At 52.3% G+C, this 21,848-nt stretch overlaps 1 protein-coding gene across 4 annotated transcripts; it reads left to right on the forward strand.

The window, feature by feature from the left end:
• The first annotated feature begins 734 nt into the window (after positions 1 to 734).
• On the forward strand, positions 735 to 21,642 carry STMN4 (stathmin 4). 4 transcript variants are annotated; one of them, XM_037042253.1, is made up of 8 exons: positions 735 to 971; positions 14,475 to 14,566; positions 15,594 to 15,689; positions 16,368 to 16,448; positions 16,880 to 17,088; positions 17,960 to 18,151; positions 18,839 to 18,892; positions 21,039 to 21,111. In XM_037042253.1, exons 2-7 carry the CDS (start codon positions 14,554 to 14,556, stop codon positions 18,857 to 18,859), a joined length of 612 nt encoding a protein of 203 aa, XP_036898148.1. In that variant the 5' UTR covers positions 735 to 971; positions 14,475 to 14,553; the 3' UTR covers positions 18,860 to 18,892; positions 21,039 to 21,111. The 4 variants fall into 4 exon arrangements, with proteins under 4 accessions (XP_036898148.1, XP_036898147.1, XP_036898150.1 ...); XM_037042252.1 differs by lacking the exon at positions 18,839 to 18,892 and having other exon boundaries at positions 747 to 971; positions 21,039 to 21,642; XM_037042255.1 differs by lacking the exon at positions 16,368 to 16,448 and having other exon boundaries at positions 752 to 971.
• Positions 21,643 to 21,848: the final 206 nt, after the last annotated feature.

Consider the following 21,848-nt stretch of genomic DNA (forward strand, 5'->3'; position numbering starts at 1 on the left):
GAAGGGGGGCTCTCTCTCCGCAGGCTGTCTCCCCTCAACCGCCTCCCCCTGCCACCTCCAGCTGCCTGGCTCGGAGAGCGCTCTGAGAAGGTTACATCAGAGGCTCCCTGCCCCCATTCCCCGAGGGAACTGAAGAGGCCGCCTGGGATGACCCTCTGTCTCTCCACAGGGTTCCTCCTCCTTTAGGAGCCCCCAGGTTAGCCTGACCCTCAGCTTCAGTCCTGACCAGGAAGACCAGGCGCAGAAGGCCCACGTGGGCTGGCTGGGCGCTGAGAACCCACCAGCGCCTGTCAGGCAGCCACAGCACAGGGGCGGCCAACACCACAGCCAGGTGCTGAGAGGGAAGCCCTGCTCTGCTGGGACCCCCATGCTGCACCTTCCCCTCTCCGGGGTCTGGGCTACCTGCAGCCCCTCCTTGCCTTCTGAGTCACTGTCCAAACCCACCATCCCGGCTGACAGAGCTGGAAACAGGCGCCAAGCCCTCCGGGAAGCTATTTTTAGGATTCATCTGTGATTTCTGATTTCTCCTCTAGATCCCATACTCTCCCACCCCCAGATCTGAAAGAGCTAACAATTCTGGAGATCATTCATCAATCCCCCTCTCCAGGTTCTCTCGCTCACTGCTTGCAAGCTGTGCCTTCATCCCCACCTTCCCCTACCACTCCCTCTTTCTTTCTTCATCCCCACCCTCACCCTGTGGTCCTCCGGCTCCACAGGCAGCAGGAAAAGCAGGCTGTTTGTCTGACATCATCTTCCACTCCCTGGCCTGCTAAGAGTTACTCACTCAGGCAATCCCTGCTCCGCCAGAGAAGACTGTCCAATTGCCAAGCAACCCACTGTTAGCCAATCACAGAGCTCAAAGGTGATGTCATGGCGAGAGCTGAGCAGTGGTGCTGATGTGGAGAGAAGCCCAGGGTACCACTAATTGAGGGAGTGAGGAAGGGAGCAGCTCGCTTCTAACTGGACTGCAGGTAAGTAGAAATAAAATGTAAATTATTTGAGGCTTTTCAGATAAAAGAAAAAGTAAACCAGCAGCTGCAGGGAGGAGAGGCAGCGAGGGGCCTGGCACCCATTGTATTGCCTTTCGGTTTTGCTCAATCAATTAAACTTTGTCGAATCCTGGGGGAAACTGGGTGAGGAGAAAAGAGTGGCCTTGGCAGAGGGGTGAGGGTGGGCTGTAGGCGTTCCTTCCATTCCAGAGCTCTGGAGAGAGCCGATGGGCGGGAATTGCCTGGGTCAGTTGCCCATGGTGACTTTTTTTCCTGCATAAAAATGTTTGTTGCTGGGGAGAAAGGTTTTGCTCAGAGTCCAGCTTCCCTGGAGCTGGCTCTGACCCCCAGACCCCTTTCAAGCCAGAAGCTGCCCTGTGTTTTACATTTCCTTTCTCAGTCCCAGCTATTCTCCTCTCCCTTCCCTTTTGTATCATTCATTTCTTTCTCCTCTATCTGCACTGAGTTACTTTTTTCTGTTGGTCCTAAGGATACAATGAGATCACCACCTCCTCCTTGCCCCGCCCCACCCTGAGGTCAAACTGGATCCTACCTGGGCAGGGTGGCTGGCTGCGAAGCTGCACTCTGCCACGCCCTGGTCCCTGCTGGTGGCTGCCGGGCCCCTGTTCGCTCAGCCCACCACCCTCGCCTGGAGTTTAGGTGCTGTCCTTTTCTAATGCAGGGCCCAGGGATTTGATACCCAGTGGCCAGCTCCCCCCACGTGGCGGTGCTGTCTTTGTTTAATTCCTCCCAGTAAGACAGTCAGGTGTGGAGGAGTCCCATTGTCCTGAAATGGGGCAGGTCTCCAGATTCCATTGGGGGGCTCAGAAACACACAGGCAGCCCTTGTCTGAACACCGGGGCGTGGATGCCCTGTGTTTCCAGACCAAGAGAATAGCAGGAGGGGTGTACAGGGTGGTCTGCTGAAGTCCTGCAGGGAGGACGGGAGCTGGAAATGGAAGGCGGGGTGATCTGTCTCTACTGAGGCAGAGGCCCCCTCTAGGGGGAGGAAACCCCTCCCACAGGCAGGGAGTCAGGGTGCTGGGGGAATGAGATCATCTGTCAGGTGAGGAAATAACCACAGTGCCCGAGCAAGCAGTAAGGAGGCAGAAGCAAAGGTCTAATCAGAGGAGCTCCAGTCTCTCAGACACCCTGCTCTGTCCTCTAGGGCCAGCAAACCTCCCTCTCCTCCACTCGTCCCAAACCCCCATCTTGCTCTCTTAACTATGCCTCCACCCCTCCCTGAAGCTCACTTGCCATCACCAGCACCTGAGCACCTGTCAGCAGGTCGGAGCCTTTCTGGGACAGATTTGGAGTGGGTGAAAATCTTCAATTGCTAGATGGATTCACCCTAGAGCTTTGTAGGGAGTGAGTTCCCCATCACAAAAGGCATTCAAGTAGATGTGGGATTACCACCAGCAGGATGGCTGCAAAGGAGATTTCTTCATTGTGTTAGAGACTGGTCTAAATTAATGTTTTTCGAACTGTAAATTGAGATCCATTACTGGATTATAAAATCATTTGTGGATTGTAACTGGTATTTCTTTTAATACAATAAGATAAAAGAGTGTAAAAAGAGTCAGAATATATTCCATATAGTAGAGTAAATAATGTTTCCATATAGTAAGAGTAAATATTTATGCTTAAATATTTATATATAAATGCTTATACTTATTTATATATATATTTATGCTTATATTTCAGTTATACAAACTTGATGTGTCTGTCTTTACATACATGAGTATATTGATGACTATGTGTGTGTGTGTATATAATATACACATGCATATATATCCGCAGCATGCCATGCACATGCTGGACCACCCTATATGACATTGAACTTTGCTATGGACCCCAGGAAGGAAAAGGTTTGAGAAACCTGTGATTCCTTTTTTCTAACTATAAGACTGTAAGCCTGTGGATAACTCTTACTAGACTATAAAGTTCTTTTAAAATTTTTTTTTCATTTTTAATGGTTGTAAAATACACATAATGTCAAGTGTCCCATTTCACTCACCTTTAAGCGTGCGGCACAGGGCCTCAGGCACACTCCTGCTCCTGTGTACCACCAGCAAAACCCGTCTTCACAGCGCTTCCATCTCCCGGACTGAGACTTCGTCCCCCTTAAACAGTGCCTGGTCACCCCCTGGCCCTGTCCATGGCCACCATCACTCCACACTCTGTCACGTGAGGGGAATCACACAGTAGTTGTCTTTTGTGACTGCGTTTTTTCCCTAGGCATAATGTCCTCGAGGTCCACCCATGCTGTAGACTTCACTTCTTGCACAGAGAACTGTCTTGTTCATATGTGTCCCTATGACCAGGTACAAAATAAGTGCCCAGAGGCAAAACCAAGTGGAAAAAGTTACATCCCTTTAGGGAGATACTTTGTTCTAAGCCTCCGTGAAAGACAGGGAAGTCCTGTCTCCTGAGATACCAGACTGTTGAGCAGACACACTATTGGTGGCGGGTTAGTGGGAGTGTCTTGCATTTTTGCTTAATGTCTAGATTTTGTGTGGCTCCATAAAAGAAATCCAAGAGCTGCCCTGGCTGGCATGGCACAGTGGATTGAGCATCGGCCTGCAAATCCAAAGGTCGCCAGTTCGATTCCCAGTCAGAGCACATGCCCGGGTTTGTAGGCCAGGTCCCCAGTTGGGATATGAGAGAGGCAATCAATCTATTGATGTATCAATCACACATCAATGTTTCTTTCCCTCTCTCTCTCCCTCCCTCCCCTTTTCTAAAATAAATAAAATCTTTAAAAAAAAGAAATCCAAGAGCCATGTGAGGTTGGCTGCCTTCTCTCAGCTGAGCAGGCGACCAGGCCATTGGAACCACATTCGCCCTCTGGGACAGAAGTGGGGCAGCTGAGGTTTAAAACAGCAGCACATGTGGAGGAACCAGGAGGAACCAGGGGAAGAAGGAGGGGGGAGGGGAGAGAGCGTCTTCATTAGCCCAAACACATAGAAAGGGCAAGGAAAGTCAGATCTTCTATAGTCTTGATTTTAAATAATCGGGCCCTGGCTGGTGTAGCTCAGTGGATTGAGTGCGGGCCTGTGAACCAGAGGATCGCAGTTCGATTCCCAGTCAGGGCACATGCCCTGGTTGCAGGCCAGTTCCCTGCAGGCCAACTCCCAGCAGGGGACGCACAAAAGGCAACCATACATTGATGTTTCTCTCCCTCTCCTTCCCTTCTAAAGATAAATAAGTCAATAAATAAAATCTTAAATAAATAAATAAATAAATAATGAGGTAAATTCATTTAAAAAAAGGGAAAAAATAATCGGATACTTAAAAAATAAAGATCATAACCAAAGGAAGGCTTAATTTTTCCTGGACCCCTGAGATCTTCTCCCTAGGCCTCCTTGATATTTTTATATTATTTTCTACTTATCTGGAGATCCCCATTTGGAGGCATTAAATTCCCAGAAATTTCAAAGTCATGGGTAGTTAGAAATGAGACTTTATTACAGATGGGTATAAATTAGGGGGAAATTATAAAATATGAAAAATGTAATTTTTATAATGCCTTATAATTTTTTAAATGTAACTTCTATAAGATTTGTAAGAACCAAATCCTCTCCCTCTCTCGGCTTATACAATTTAGTGTGCTTTAAAGTTAGAATTGGCTATATTTAGAGATGTGATAGTCTGGAAAATGTTACTTTCTCAGTTTTTCTTTGGGGAGGAGTAAAGACAAAAAAATCTCGCCTGCCAGTGTAAAAAGCACTTTGGGTTATTTTGCATTTTTAGTCCCACTAGAAAGACAGACGGATGTAGGTGCATTAACCCCCGCCTCCCCATCTTTCCCACCAAAGCTCACTGGCCTTTTCTATCAATTAAAGCGGACGACTGTGTGTCCTCTTGCTTAGTTAGGGTCCTGCCATCAGAGATGGGGGGTGGGACGCAGGAACACAGAACAGATGAGAAAGGGCAGGAGTGTGGGGTGCTTGGCCTAATTTGTGACAGGGCACAGGCAACCTGGGAGTGCAGAGAACAAATCAGGGAATGTGAACCAGAAAAAAGCTCTGAGCCCAGACTCTAGGGTGAAAGGCCCAGTGGGGAAGAGGGGTGAGCGAATTCCAGTGGATCGTCTGGGTGTCAGTACCCAGCAGCCCAGACTAGGCAGAGAGCAAGCCTCACACCGAGTACAGCCATCTCCGCTCCTTGTCCACAGTTTCACTTTCCACGGTTTCAGTTACCCACAGCCAGCAGTAGTCTGAAAATACTGAATGGAAAATTCCAGAAATAAACAATTTATAAACTTTCATTGGCATGCCATTCTGAGTAGCATGATGGAGTCTCACCCTGTCCTGCTCTGTCCTGCCCGGGTGGTCCAGCGTCTCCGCGCTGCACCCACTCTCCACCCCTTAGTCACTCAGGACCACCTCGGTCATGAACCAACCGCCACCCCAACTGGTGCCCAAGTCGCCCTCATTTTGCTTAGCAATGGCCCCAAAGCACCAGGTGTTGCTGGCAGGCAGGGGTGTCAAAGAAACCGTCAAGTTCTTCTTCTAAGTGAAAAGTAATATTTCATTTCACGTTCATTTTGAACATACAGGGGGAAACATAGTATATACAGTTCGGCGCTAGCCACAGTTTCAGGCATTGAGTAGGGTCTCAGAGCTGGCCCCCGCGGTTGGGGACAGACCTGTGCTCGTGGAAACAAGTGGAGAGGCTGTCTGCAGACAGCACACACACACCTTGACTACCGACACTGGGACAGGTCTGTCTGTCTTCTGCACCTGCCACCAAACAGGGCACATGGGGACTCACTGGGACAGGTCTGTCTGTCTTCTGCACCTGCCACCAAACAGGGCACATGGGGACTCAACAAGCCTTTCATGAGTCCTTCCTAGAAACAAATTACTCCAGATGTAGTCTAGCTGATTGGTTTAATCCACAATTTTTTATCAAATTAGAGAATTCTAGTACCAAGAGGATATTGATCCTGGTCATAAAGAAGGAAAACACTAGAAATTAGTCATGGTCTAATTGTAATCGACACATCTATAAAGCAGCATGCAACTGTCGGATATCATGAGGCTGGGAAGTATGTTAAATTCACCATTGTATTCCTTCCTAGTGGCTCACACAGTGCTTACAGTAGTTTCTCAATAAATAAGTCAGTAATGGTAATTCATAACTGAAAACCCAGATTGTTCTGACAAAACCGTGTCACATGAAGAAAATCATTAGACACTGTTTTTATTCTCAATGTAGTGAAATACAGGTATAAATGACATTAACTTAAAGATAGAACAAGATGTAAAACTTACAAAGCACTGGAGAATGAAAGAACAAAGAAAACGAGTTTTATTGCAAAAGATGCCTCCCTTAGTGCATCTCAGTGCAGGCCCAAGCCCTGGCCATTACTCCTACTTATTCTTGGCTAAGGCACTGGGTCTCCTGGGCCCTCTGTCTCCTCATCTGAAAAAAGGTGGGAAATGAAAATGCCAGAAGCCTCCATGGCCCCTCCTGTCTATGGGCAGAGAGCTTGACTTCTAGAAATATCTACCAGTTCTATTGCCTGAGCTCTGCTGATAGAAGATGGTTTCATTTATTACAGTTGGCAGGTCGCGTGTGCAAGTTTCGACAGGGGCTTTCTGAGGCAACGCCTGCGTGGAGGGAGAGCTGAGCAGTGAGAATGTGAAGCGCCAGGCCCCCCACGGGTGAGAGGCCGATTTGGGGAAAATGAGACTCTGTGTACCCTTCAGCCTCATACTCTAGGCAGCCATGTCTCTCGCTTCCATTTATGCTTGGCCTTGGATTTGACAAGGAAGCACCATGGGAGTTTATTAGAAACAGCTTGGCCTTTGAGAGAAGACTTAGGTTCAAATCCCATCTTCATTATTTTTTTACTTGTACAACTTCTGGGCAAATCAAGTTACTTATCTGAACTGACTATCTGTAGAACTGATATAAAAGTATCTACTTCATAGGATCTGGGGAGAAAGAAATGATAAAACAAACATACCCAGATTACAGATAACAGACGCAAGGGAAAAAAGGACATGGAAATGCTAATAGCAAAAAATAGCAACATGCCAGGAATTTTTTTCTCTGTCACATAGATGGTCTGAAATATGATGTTAATACGTTTGTAATTAAAACATTGCATATAAAATGCACAATGCATACCTATTCATATGGAAGTGCCTGGTAAACTGTAAAATACTGCAAAATACTCCTAAAGTTGTGAGTAGAGTAAGAACACACGGCCCGTTCCACACGCCAATCCCACCCGTGCTCCCCCCCGGGGACCCCACGCAGTGCCCAGATCTCAAAGTCCTGCCCCGCATCCAACGGCACTGAATGGAACCTGTGCCCCTGAACTTAATTTTTAATATGTTGCTTCTTCCATATATATTGCCTCAAAATAAAAATAGCCCAGAAGGTGCCATCACTGTGTGGATTAGCCTTAATTTTCCTTCTCTGGCTTGCCTCCCAATATAAACACAGACCCCAGAGTTCTGTTTGCCAACAGGTGGCGCCACCTTATTTCCTAGCAGCACAACTGAAGCGACATTGCTAAGCCTGTTAGGTACTGGCTGGCGTCTCTTCCCCTCGAAGCCAGCATGAGGCGGGCGGTCACACAAACACCAGTCGCCAAAACCAATGAATCGCATGCTGTTCCGCTTCAACAGGTTTCCCTTGCTTTGTCTCACTAGCCCTCCTTGCCCTGTGCTCTCTAATACCCACACCTCTCTCGTTATAACTTGACCCACGTGACAACCGGAGATCTGCCGGAGGCCCCCAGGGCCCCCAGGAACCTTCCAGAGGCTCCAAATCCCCACCCAGGCAGGGTTCTGCATCCCAGTTCATCACCAAAAACCCCTGTGGTTGTATTTTAGGACCAGGCGGAGGGCTTGGCACAGACTTAAATATTCAATAATTGTGGAAAAAATGAAAACCACATTCTCGAAAAAAAAAAAAATTCATCTTCTTTTTTGCTTTAACCAAAATAAAATAAGGCTGCCAATCAGGGCCTCTGATCGGCGCGAAATAACCAGGGTTACTGCACCGAGATGATATGACTCCAAAACAGTTCGGTAGCTTGTGCGCTGATTTCAGGGAAATACGTAACTTCCACAGGACCTTTAAAACACTGAGCGTTGGCACGGACCTGAAGAGCCGTGTGGCCGTCAGAACTCACGGATGCCACGCCCTGGTTCTGTGCAGAGCTCTGTACCGTCTCTGGACACCCTTGCCAGAAACCGATCTATTCAAACCACTTAGATTTGCATTAAGTTCTTATCTCTCAGAAGCAGTCCGCATGGGAATTGACACATCCTGATGGCATTCTCCAGGCATTCCTTGCGGTGACAAATAAAATGCTTGCTCACTCTGGCTGTGTGGGCCATCAGAGACACCTTAGAATGTCAGGCGTGTACCTAATCAATGGCCATTTGGTTTCTGATAACTGGTTGCTCTTCTCTGCCAGCTGCTGGTCACTGACCGCATTACAAAGAGCCTGGGAGTGTGGGTCACCATTTCTGGTCATGTGAATGAGTCTATCTGCTATGATGTCCCTTATGCATCCCCATCTTCGTATTGTGGCTCTGGTGGCCCCTGTGTGGGCTGATCACTTGCATCCTGGTCCATGGGAGAGAGGGGGTTGGCAGGAAGGGGAGGGTCTTAACACTGTGGTCCAGAGGCTTGGACTCCGGTCCTGCCTCTGCCACTAACTCAGTGCAACCTCAGGATCTTTGGTCCCCAGGAGAAGGGCACTGGCACCTCAGAAGGGACAGTTGTATGTTGTATGGGATTGTTGCATGCAATGAAGGAGACTTAATCTGCCTGGCCCCTGCCCACTAAATGCCTCCAAGTACCACCCCCAGTCTAGTGACCATCGAAAAGTCCCACGGAGTTCCTGGGAGTGAGGCTACCCCCTGCTGAGAACCGCTGGCTGGTGATTGCCAGGTCTCTCCACCTGGGACATTCCGACGTGCTGGGGGAAGCTGGGGGGTCCAGGAGACCCCTCTCCAGTCAACAGCCTGATTCTAGACCTTCGCTATCAGCCACCCTCACCCCTGCTCAACACTTACTCATTCTGCGTCTTACCTCCTGATGGCCCGGATCTCTGCCTGGTGGGGCTATCACTAATTATTTTACCAATATGCTAATGGTTCAATCCATCAGGGGGGAAAGTGTGTGATGACTTGCCTTTCCATACAAACTCTTAGATGCTGCAGCTGGGGGTAATGTATCAGTTTTCAGACAGGAAAGGGTGGGTTGCCAACAATCCAGGGTTTAACTCGTTCTAGGCAGGTCCTCGATGCTTCCCGCCCAGTCTTAGCCTCTAGCCTTCCCCTCCTCATCTTTCCCCAAAGGTCGTGCTGCCAGATGAATCTTCGTGCACCAGTAGTATATAACCTAAAGACAGAGCCAGGCTTCAGAATGAAAATCCCAGCTCTGCCCCTTACTCCCCGTAGGATGTGGTGCAATGAACTTGGCTCTGCTGAGCATCCATCTCCTCATCACAAAAGAACCTCGGAGAATAAACTGTGATAACGTCTGTGGTTTTCCTGGTACAAATCAGGTGCTCAAGAAATGGTGGCCATTGTTACTGCTGCTATCGGCATCACCCTGTCCCCTCCCCTTCTTCAAAAGATGTCAGTGGCTTCCCGCAGAGTAGAAGATAAAGCACAAACTCTTTCCCTGGTCTGGAGATCTCTGATCTTCCCCTTCCTGTTCTAGCAATCAGCCCCAGCGCACCCTGCATGCAGCCCAATGGGCCCCCCTCGCCCTCATGAAACTCAGTCACACGGCTGTCACACGGTCAAGTTCCAAAGCCATAGCAAGATTAGAAGCATTGCAGAAACTAAGTTGCATAATAACCCCATCACCCTCCCACCTTGCACATCCGAAGCTTGAGTCGCTCTCACCAGCTGCTATGCTGGATCATAACTGACAGCCCAGGGGGGCCCTGCCTCTTGTCTGTGTCCATCAGAACTGCTTGGGAGGGAGCACTGGGCGGGAGACAGGGTTCTGTAGTTACCACCCGAGTCATCGTGACACATCCACACTGAGGTGGGGGCCCCTTTGATCCCTGCTCCCGTTGAATGCTTTCCGTCAGTTTGCAGGCACCCTTGGGGGCTGCAGAAGGCCTACGATCGGCCTCTGCCTTCACAGAAAGCACAGCAAGGAGCCTCTGGGAGGGCCAGGGGTTTGCCTCCGCATGGGGTTTTGCCTCCTGGTGCTCTGATGTCTGATGCCCTTCCTAGAATCTCCCACTGATGGGCCTGACCTCCGAGCCTGGGGCCTAATCTGGCCTCCATTATCTCTTACCTCTCTCGGTCTTACCTGCTGGAATTCCTGGCATTCCGTTCAGTCTGCTCTTGGGCAACAGCACCCCAACTGCCCCCAGGACAGACCTGGCGGCCCCACTGCATTGCAGGAGTTACAGGCATGAAAGTATGACCCAGACCTGCAAGCCGTTTCACAGATCCCACGGCTCCGTGAGAAGCTTGTACGGCCCTGGCCCATAGGACTACCACTGCTTGGTGGGCCCTAGATCTGACTGGACATGCCCAGGAGAATGGCCTGGGTGGTCAGTGTCCAAGACCAGTGAACAGAGGCCTAAGAGCTGTTCTAAGGGGCCTCCCAGCCAGAGGTTGACATCACTGGATCTTCCAGGTGGTGTGCCTTCAGTCCAGATCCAACCCACAGGGCCAGCTGGAATCTCACAGCCAGGCTTAGTGCTGGGGAGGCGGTGTGACCAGCCCTACCCAACACCAGCGCCACAGGTGAACTAGGGGTAAAGTCAGGCTCCCTGCTGTGGCCGCCACCAGCCAATGGCTTAGGGCCCCTTTGCATCGCTGGGTCCTTCCAAAGAGCCATGCCCTCCTCACGGCCCCTTATATCCTTTCTCAGAATGTTCCATAGGCAGCAACATCCTTTGGGTATTGAGTGCAATAGAAAAGACGTGACTATTGGCACAAAGATTTATAAGGGTCCCGTGTCCCCATAGGTACATGCGCATGAGGAAAACAGCAGACCGGGTGAAAACACTGGTAGACGAGATAAGTAAAAACATCATTGGTGGGAACCTGGCCCTGCCACTTCCTGAGTGACACTTCCTGAGTGTGTTAGGCTCTTCCTAGGGCTGATGGAACGAACTGCCACAAACTTGGTGGCTTAAAACAATAGACGTTCATTCTCTCGCAGTTCTGGCGTCCAGAAGTCCAACATCAAGGTCACACTCCCTCCGAAGACCCTGGTGGTTTCTGGTGGCCTCGGGCATTCCTTGGCTCATCTCTCCAGGCTCTGCTTCCGTCTTCACAAGCTCTTCTCCCCAGGCGTCTCTCCTTCGTGTGTCCCTTACAAGGACCCTTGTCATTAGATTTAGGTGCCACCCAGATAATAGAGAAGGAGCTCATCTTGAAATCCTTAACTTAATGAGATCTGCAAAGACTCTTTCCAAATAAAGTTACATTTACAAGTTGCTGGAGAGAGGACTTGGCTGTGCGTGACTGGAGGACCCCTCAGCCCACTACACGGACGATCTTAGAGACATCACGGCCTCCCTGGGCCTCCACGCCCACATCTGTGGGACAGGGACAGCGATTCCTCTGCCACCAGGTTGTCATGAAAATTAAAGGGAATGCATCTGTCACAGAGTAGATGCTTTACAAACACACATTTTTAACTGCAGATTCCAACCCTGTGACACTGAGGGCTCTCGGCCACAAACCCCTCAGCCACGAGCAGACAGAGCGGTCTGTCCATCTGCAGGGAGCTCCTGTCCCCTGCCCTGGTCCCTCCTTCTCTGCCTCTCTGCCCTGAGTCCTCTACCTGGTTCCGCCTGCTCCTAAAATTCTGAGAGCAGTATCATCATAGAAATGTAGAAAGTATATATATGTGTGTATACATATATATGGCATTATATATGTGGTATAATATATGCCATCTATGCGGTGTATAGATATATATAATAATACAAACATGATTAAATATAATACATAATTAAATCATGCCCTTAGGCCAGACTGGCTTTTCCTGAGCCCCCAGCACCTCAGAGGAATGAGCAGTCCACCTCCAGCCCCGCCACGTCCCCCAAGGAGGGGTTAACAGGTCAGAAGACCTGGATCTTAGAACCAGCTCTGCCTCCAACTGGCTGTGCGACCTTAGCCTAAGCCATACCTTCTCCTGGCCTCAGATTCTCCATTTGAAAGTTCAGTTGATGATGCCTGCATTGTCAGCCTGGCCTAGCCTGGTGCAAAGGTCACCTGGGATGGCCAGGGTGACAGAACCTGTGACCTGCAACGTGCTTCACAAGCGCAAGGTCTTAATGCCTGTTCTCAGCTCACAGCCAGGGGTGCAGGTGGGGGTGGGAATGCTCTCTGACTCCAGGTACCTGCCCCTGTACAAAAAGCCCAACTCAGTCCCCCTTCTTTCTCAGGGTGTCCTTCTCTGTCCTCGCTTCATCTCTTTGGGCCCCCACTTCTGATCCATCACCCAGGGTCAAGTCCGAGGCTGCTCACTCTCCTGGCAAGGGCTCCCTCACTCCACCAGTTGCCTTCACAGTAGGCGGGTCACGAGCAGAGGCGGTGTAGAGAGGAGGCCCATGGCCAGGGACGTGGCATCCAGGCACTCAGGCCCGCCTCCCTGTTCAGGGACCCACTGGCACTGTCGGGAGCAGCTTGACTTCAAGCAGAGAGACTCATTGTGCTGCACTGGGACAGGCGGGGCACACGGAGACGCTGCGGCCAGCTGACCTGGCTTCAAAGCTCCATTCTCTCACTTTCCAGCCACAGAAAGCCGCTGTGCCTCCATTTCTTCATCTGCAAATGGGGGTGACAGTCCTCATAGGGTGGTGGGAACCAGAGGTAATGACTGCAGCAGGCGCAGCACTGGGTGACCGCGCTGCTGGGAAAGGCGCAGGACGGGAAACTGGCACTTATCATGCACCTCGTTTTTGCTGGGTGCTGTGCCTATGCTTTTCTCCTCTAATCTGCACAATTCTGTGAAGAATTAAGGTGGGGAAAACAAGATTGGACGTGTGTGAGGAGTGACTAGTGACAGCTAGTGAGGAGATGAAGTCCGTGTTTGACTCCTCTCTGGTCAAGCCCTGAAGCTGGAGCTGAGCCCACTGCGCCCATCTGCTCCCTGCCCATCCCCAGTCGGGGCAGACCCTGACCCCCAGAGGCAAATCGCTTCATTCAGGGAGGAGAGGGTTCTAAGTCGGTCTCAGGGTTCTTCTGTCTTGTGAGGGTGCCGGCGGGGAAGCTGTGGGCCCATGCCACCCTCCTCTAGCAAGGGAGCAAATTCACCCCTTCGCCACCTTTTTGTTCTATGCAGGCCCTCAAGGGGTTAGATGAGGCTTGCCTTCACTGACAAGGGCCATCTTTACTCTGTCTCTCGATTCAAATGCTCATTTCTTTCAGACATCCTCACAGACATGCCCAGAAACGATGTTTACCGGCGATGTGGACATCCCTTAGCCCAGTCTAGTGGACCAGAAGTTAACCATCACAGTGGCCAGGGGACAAGTGGTCCCCACGATGCCCAGCCGCTGTTGGTTATTTCTCACTCCATGCAACAGTCGTCTTCAGCACAGCCCTGTCACCTGCTGTCCCCAGACACTCCCCAGTCCGCTCCCTCCCTGCCTCTCCTGTTTCACCACCCCATTCTCCTTCGCACTTCCGGGTCCTTCATCAACCCTCCAGAGATCTCTGGAGACCAAGCCTCCTGGGCCCTCTGAGTGGGCTGTTCTAGGCAGCACGCCCTCCCTGTCTCCCGACCGATTCTGACTCACCAGTTAAGGCTCTGCTGTGCGCTGCTAACACCAGAGGTCTTTGCCTGGCTCTCCGGGCCTCGTGCAGGGCATGGAGTTCCTTCTCCGCTCCCACAGTAAGCCTGTGCGCCGCTTACCGTCTCCGCACTAACCACTGTTGAAGGACATTATTTCTTAATAAGGTGTGTTCTTCTGGTAGCCTGGAGTTGTCTTAAGTGAGGTCAAGGAGGGATGAGCAGTGTGCTTTCTCGGGGGAGGGAGTGAGAGGGCGCCTGGGGAGGCATTTTGGCATTTTCTGGCCAATTCTTTCTCACCCATATCAGAATGGAGCCCTGGAAAGCTCTGTGTGGGTTTAAGAAGAAATTCGCAACAGTCATCTTGTGAGTGTCTCCCAGGTAATTCTGATTCAGGATTTGTCTCTCACCCTAACCTTTGCTCTGGGCCAGGCCAGCGAGTGGCTCAAGGAGACAGATGAACACACCTTGATCCCTGTGGTTTAGGGAAACACACTTCTGCATACTCAGGGGGCTGGGAAACCATTTCCGAAGCCATCATGAGTGTCTGGAAATTGAACTTGACCCTGGTGATGTGGACGAGGTGGACGGAATTTGTGAAAGGGAAAGTCGGCGTGCAGAGGGCCTGGAGGTGGGAGCGGATGGGGCACCTCCTGGGGTCCCCTCCCTGCTTTAATGAAGACTTTCCTCAGCCAAATATCCTGTCAATGGTAACACACTCTCTTTTTCTCAGATTTGTAACAGCGTCCTGAGCTGGTGACAGACCTACTCTGTGACTTGTGGTCAGATTCAGCTCTCACATTCCAGAAAACATGACTCTCGCTGGTAGGTGCAAAACTATCTATGTGATGGGGGCACTGTGGCACAGCCTGTCTCTGTATTCACACGGATGTGCTTTTGTGCGCACAGACAAAGATGAAAGAGTTGTGCCCAGGGTTGAAAGAAGTTACTTCCGGACAGCGCGTGGGGTCACAGGCAAGCTCTGCTTCCCGTGGCTCTTCTGTGTATGTGTTTCAAAAAGTGTTTACGATGCACATGTATTGTCTTCGCAGTCAACTATGTTTTCAATTTGTAAAAGGAAAGGAGGAAGAGAGTGCCCAGGCATCGCACTGGGCATTAGCTGAGAGAGCCTGAGCGTGCCTGGGCTTAGAACCAGGCCCATGGGTCCCAGGGCGGGGGGACAGGAGGGGTGCCCAGAGCGTGTGCCACACCAGGGGGAGTGGGCTCTGGTTTTCAAACGCCCCCAGACACAGAGAGACTACACAGGGATGGGGGCACCACTCTAGCTGTCATGGATGCAGCCCCTCTGGCCGTGACCCCTGGGCTGGGAAGGGAGGAAAGGCTTACAGCCGGACCTGGCCACCACTGAGGGCCAAGAGCAGAGGAATAGGGGTGAGCTGCTTTACCTACTTCTTTGCCTCCAGGATTTCCAGGAAAACACTGCCTGGAGCAAAAAAAAAAAAAAAAAGGAGAATCCCTCACGAGTGGGAGACAGAGGGCTTGGGCCAGGGTACGTGGCTAGGTTGGTCATCAACATTGGTGCTCTCGGTCTTCACCTGAGAGCATTTTGCTCGTGGCAGGAGGAAGGGAGACGACGCGGCAGGGAGCAGATGGGGTCATCTGTGGGAGGCTCGGGGTCTCGTCGGTGGACAGGATAAAGTCTGGCTCCCACGCAGGAATCCTAAACAGGGCCCTCTAGGGCACAAGGGGCTGGATCCCCAGCCAAGGGGTTGGTCTGGGTGCCTCTGCAGAGCCCGGGGACCCCCGGCCGCTTGAGCATCCACACTCACCTGGATGCCGGCTCTGAGTCTAGGAGAGGGTGACCATCTTCACCCGCTGGGTGTTTCCACAGCCTACAAAGAGAAGATGAAGGAGCTCCCACTGGTGTCATTGTTTTGCTCCTGTTTCCTGGCCGATCCCCTCAACAAGTCAGCCTATAAATACGAAGGTAAGAGAGGGCCGCAGTTGGGAAAGAAATGGGTTGAGGGTTTCTGTGGCTTGTGTCCACGAGGACAGCACCCCACCCGGTTTCCCTCTCTTCCCCGCCTCCCCTGCCCTTTCCCAGAGCCCGTAACATCACCACAGCTGACACCACAGCTGCCTCCGGGGGCCTGGGGCCCGTGTGAAGGCAGGCGTGGGGCTGGGCCTGGGGGCGCAGACAGCAGCTGAAGGTCTGGCGCAGACCCTGGCCTCTAGATCTCAGCTTTCATTCGTTCACTTGACAAATGATGCTGTGGAGGGTGCAGAGGGGAAGCGGAGACAGCGCCCTCAGGGCCACGTAGACCAGAGAGGAAGCAAGACAGGTGTGAATCATAGAATCCATGGTCCCCAAGTCCCCTCCGGGTAGGGCAGAAAACGGTCTGAGAGAGTGCAGAGCTGGGAAGAGGACTGTCACCTGCAGCCACTCAGGGGGCTCCGTGATAGCCTAGCTGTGCTGACAGCCCCCAGGACGCCGTGTCCCAGGACGCTGGCCTGGAGCACCAGACAGCCACATCCTGTCTGGGAGCGGTCACGGCATAGGTCGCCTCTGAATTTCCTGAGGGTTAAAAGGAAGGGATGGGTTTGGTCTGGAAATGAGAGATGGGGGTGTTTGGGTCACCTGAGATTGTTTTTTTCTGTTGTTTAGGCTGGTGTGGGAGACAGTGTAGGAGAAAAGATGAAAGCCAGCGGAAAGACAGTGCTGACTGGAGAGAAAGAAGAGAGCAGGGTAGGAGGGAGAGGGGGAGAGGCGTCCGCAGGCTGAGCCGTCAGACTGGTAGTGGGACGAGGAGTGGAGGAGCGGGTGGGTGGCGGGCGGTGGGTAAGCGCCACGGTGGCCACCAGAGATGACGCCCTGAGCAAGAGCTCAACCATGGCAGGAGCCTTGTGGCAGAAGCAAAGGCAGTTGCTACAGCCCTTGTTAGAGATCACACAGCCGGGGACCTTCCATTTGGAGCCTGAGGTCTCACTGTGGCTACCAACTCCTCTGGCCCCATCAGTGCCCTTTGAACTTAGGCGCCATGCTGGAGACAGGACCAGACCCCGGTCACTGGTTTGCCGTGGGCACCCAGGCCCCCACATACAAGTGCATGTGTGTATGCTTTATGGGGGCCCATGCAGCCTTCAGGGGGTGAGCAGCCCCTGGTCTTCTGTCTGCAGCAGACACGGTGGACCTGAACTGGTGTGTCATTTCTGACATGGAAGTTATCGAACTGAACAAACGCACCTCGGGCCAGTCCTTTGAGGTCATCCTGAAGCCGCCCTCCTTTGACGGGGTGCCCGAGTTCAACGCCTCCCTACCCAGGCGGAGAGACCCATCGCTGGAAGAGATACAGAAGAAGCTAGAAGCAGCTGAAGAGCGGAGGAAGGTAAGCGCTGTCCTCCCTACCCTCCACCTCAGCAGGAGGCGAAGGAGCTCGAGGAGACGGGGGTGGGGGGGAGGGGGGGAGTGGGAGGTGTTGGCTCTGAGCTGGGGTCGAGTCCCCACCAACCTAAAAATATTTCGGCAGCTCTTCCCATATTCGGGGCAGAGGGAGGCTTTGCTGAGAGGAACAAAGGACAAGGCGCTGGTCTACAGGAGCTTACAGTTTGGTCAGGGGGACAAGGCACTGCGTTAGACACCCAAGGGGTAGCCTTATATTCACAGCGACAAGAGTAAGACACTGACAAACACTAAGGATTTAGGGGAAAACTTGGCAAGTAAAAAAACAGGGGGGAGCTCCTTGATTTGGGAGGGGCAAGAAGGTCATGATGTGGTGCACTTCGCCCCACGGCGTGCCTGCTGTATTTCCTATCGATTCTGTGGCCCGACTCTGATGTCATTTTTGTGTAAGTTTTCCTTCATCTCTCAAGTAGAAAATAACTTCCTCCTTCCTGGAGCTCCTATGGCTCCTCCCCTCGACCTCTGAAGGCAGATGTCACGTGCTGCCTGGGGTCGAGTTGTTTTTGCATGTCTGACCTCTCATGGCCTTTTCTCTTTCCCACGTTTCTAGAGTAGAGCCTGGAACGTAGTATATGGTCATTTAGTGTCTGTGAGTGAGTGAGCAAGTGATGGGCATGGGGAAAAGAGTACCGAGGGTACAGTGGGAGAATCCAGGAGACACTCTGCTTCCTGCCAACAGGCGAGCACGAGGCTCAGGGAGTCATCTGACCTGGGTGTGGAGCTTTAAGTAATGATGATGGAGATATCCCCAGCACGCCGGCCTTCAAGGGTCTCTTTCTCCTTCTGTCCGTCCCTAGTACCAGGAAGCTGAGCTCCTGAAGCACCTGGCAGAGAAGCGGGAACACGAGCGGGAAGTGATCCAAAAAGCCATTGAGGAAAACAACAACTTCATCAAGATGGCTAAAGAAAAACTGGCTCAGAAGATGGAGTCCAATAAGGAGAACCGAGAGGCCCACCTCGCCGCTATGTTGGAACGGCTGCAAGAGAAGGTAAGTCGTGTGGAATCGGAAAGGAGACTCCTGGATGCTCTCCTCCTTCCCATGGCAAGTATGACGAACCTGTGTATGGTTCCAGGGAGCAAGCAGCCTCAGGCAGGAATGGGGATATTTCTGTTAGGCTGGGTCCTCAATGAGCTCCAAGGGATGATTGAGGAAGCCACAGGCAAGAAACGCACACTGAGCTTGGAATTCCTTGGGGGAGCGCTGCACAGCTACACAGTCGAAATGCCCATTGTCTCCCAGAGATTAGACCCCTCGCCATCTAGAGGACACCCACCTAGTGCAAGGGAGGAGGGATGAGCAGGCAGCTGTACACTCCTGGCTTCATCCTTGAATGGACCGACCTGACTCAATGAAAGATGCTGACTTGAGCTCTCGGCTCTGAGCCAAGGGCGTGATGACCGGAGCTGCCCACTAAGCAGGAAACGTGATTCTTTCCACCTCTCTTGATATGGACCGAGGCAGTCACGGGTCTTTCCAACATGCTGCCTTTCATCAATAAACCAAATGGTGTCACCTAAATGTGAGAAGCATGAGAGGCTGGGGTTGGTCCCACGTGTGAGCAGAATATCAGTGCGTTCTGCTGAGGACATGCTGGCCTCGTTTCCTGAGTCTCGAGGCTGCCCCAGTTTCTCCTGCAGCTCCTGGGAGAGCTCTAGCTCTGTGTTTTATTTCCAGGAGCCGCCTGCTGCGCGGTGACTCCCTGGACCCGATCGGTGGCCTCGTCCCATGGTGAGCAGCGTGGTCCCCGCTCCTTCCTGCCCATCGACCTAGAGTCACAGGCCCTTCACAACAGCTGCTAGAAAGATAGGGGACCTGAATGTCGCATAGTCCCTGCAGCTGGCCAGCATGTACCGCCCCTCCACAGTTTTACTCATCCTTCTGGGGGCAGCGAGGCCTCCGCCAAGTACCACACAAGAGGGAAGTGACCTTGTCTAATGTCAGGCCTCCCCAGGTGTTGAGGAACAGCTGGGAGCAAGCTCTTACAGGAGAAAGTCTGGGATTGGGCTAGGATGGGGCATGGGCTCCCAGACCAAACCCAGGGGAAGTCATCGAGTCCAGGGCATGACACAGTATTTGGAAGAGGGCCCAAAACTTCTGCCTGCCCCCAACCCTACCTGCACAACCAGTCCATGTGGTAAGAAGGGCAGGTGTTGTCCTCATTGCACCGATGAGGAAACCGTGTCAGAGAAGGTCAGACGACCTGCCCAGGGTCACACAGCCGCTAAGCAGTGGAGCTGGAACTAGAACACAGTTCTTTGATTACATGTCCAGGAGGCTCTTTCAACAGCTTGTTTCAGGGAAGCCAGGCCCCGGTTGTCCTGCTGGCCTTTAGTTAGAGAGGAGAACACCGCGGGCCAAGGAGTCCAGAAACACAGGGCTCTGCCCAGTGAGCTTAGCTGGGTGTGGAGGTAGATTCTGAGAGATTGGGAAGGCCCAGGCTCTGGGCTAACAGCTTTGGAGGTCGGGTATAACTCAGAGAAACAAGCTGTTGGAGCAGACATTCCAGTGGGCCTCGGTTCTCTGGGATCTTGGCCTCTGTTCACCCACCAATGAAGCAGGAGATGGGTATGTGGTTTCTGCCCTGGCTCAGGCCAGGGACACCTTCCATGAGGCCTGTGTCAGTACCTGTGTGGGTCACGGACCACCTGCACCAGAGTCACATGGTATCAGGTTTCACACTACAGATACGTGGATCCCGTATACGTGGATCCCTAGACCTACTCGTGCTGTCTGTCTGGGGATGGGGCTGAGGGCCTGCAAGTTAACAAGCATCCTAGGTCATGGCGGTACATGTGGCAAGGTTGAGAACCACTGCCTTAGATGCACCACTCCCCATACGTTCCCCAGGACCAGGGAAAGGTCTAGGACCTCTGCAGGGACAGACGAATGGTTTAAGGTGGTATATCCTGGGGACCTGGACTGCCTCCAGGTGCCTGCTCAGGGCTGATTCTTGATATCTGGATGTGATGATATCTGATGGATGCTAGGGTCCTGTAGCCACAATATTTATCGAGCACCTAGCATGTGCAAGGTGCCTGAGGAGGAGCTGGGACATACAAAAAAAGGCGCAAGTCACGCTCGCTGCCATGGGGAAGTCGCCCGATGGAGGACCTGGATCTCCACGCAATGAGTGAGCTGTAATGAGAAGCCTGAGAGGTGGGCACTAGAACTGCAGGCTCCTAGAAGCAGACCAGCTTCCCACGCATGCCCCGCTCTTTAAAGACCGGAGAACTGAGGCCTGATCAGTGAGGAAAGTTGGTCACGGTCACACAGCTGATGGGCCTTTGAAGTCAGATCCCATCATCTGGCTTGACGACGCCGTGAAGCAGAAGAGGGTTCTCTCAATACGCTGTAAGGAAGCTCACCTTTGGGGGTTGGACAACCTTTCCAAAAATTCTTCCATCCGTTTGTACTTTGAGAGCCTTCATTTCTTACCAAGGCGGATTGGACGACTCTCATAAGGAGACAGACAGGGATCGAAGTGGCGGTCAGGTCCCACGCGTGTTGGGGGGACACCTGCAGTGGGGCCTGCCTGCTCTGCCTGCTCCTCTGGCCGCTGCACTGAGTGGCTCCTTGTGTAAGCCAAGCAGCATACTCATGGCAAACCCCAGGATGGCCAGGTGAGGGACGGAGAGGCCGGCGGGCATTGCAGTCACTGCGGCCACTGTGAGGTGGGCCCCCTGGGAGGTCGGCCCCAGTCAGCAAGCCCCCTGGGGCCACGTCAGCAGACACACTCACCTGCCTCCTTCTGTCCCTTCTCAGGACTCTTTAAGACCCTGCTCTTCACTTCCGGTGATGGCCATTCTTTGGGCTCTCTTGTCCCTCCCCTTATCCCCCAGATGTGACCTGCCCTTTTCCCTCCCTTCCTTCCCAGGACAAGCACGCAGAAGAGGTGCGGAAAAACAAGGAGCTGAAGGAAGAGGCCTCTAGGTAAAGCCCAGAGGCCAAAGAAGTTTCCAGAACAGCTGGACAGCTGCAGCAGCTCTGCAGTTCCCGAGGCAGCCTCACCCACCACTGGCTGCTCTCGCAGCACTGGGGACTGGGGGGAGGGGGGTGGCCAGGGGTGTTCCCTCTGCTTTTGGTGTTTGTACATGTAAAGAATTGACCAGTGAAGCCATCCTATTTGTTTCCGGGGAACAATGATGGGGTGGGGCAGGGGCGCAGAGAGAAGCGGGGAGAGGGAGATGGAGAAGGACTCATGGACATTGCAACCCTGCCCACCGCAGACTCAGGTCAAGTCCTCGACTTTTCTTGACTGTGGGCGTCCAGGCACCGTGTTGAGAGAAGTTGAAAATGGAGCAGACGTCCGAGTGAAGGACAGAGTCCTGGATGGGGCAGTGGCTGCGGAGTGTGGCCGGAGAAGCCCAGCGAGGGGGTGGGGGGCCCAGAGGTGTGGCTTCAGCCCTGCACCCGTGGGGTGAGGTCTGAGTGTGTGTGTTCATGTCATCTTTTGATCATCATGACCAATGAAACATTTATTCCAAGTCTCCGGTTCTTTATTTCCTGAACAGCTCCTTTGGGTGATTGAGAGAATGTTCATGAATTTGGCTCCCGCCCACCAGGGGGCAGAGGCCCCTTTTGGTCCTCACTTTGACCATCAGAGTTCCCGAGATGGTGAGGTGGGTCGAAACACACCAGCCTTTGGCATAGCCAAAAAGTGTGCTGCTCCTTCCCTTGCCCTTCT

This window comes from Sturnira hondurensis, unplaced genomic scaffold, assembly GCF_014824575.4.
Source record: "Sturnira hondurensis isolate 20B ecotype Veracruz unplaced genomic scaffold, ASM1482457v3 Scaffold0003693, whole genome shotgun sequence".
NCBI classification, from domain to species: domain Eukaryota; kingdom Metazoa; phylum Chordata; class Mammalia; order Chiroptera; family Phyllostomidae; genus Sturnira; species Sturnira hondurensis.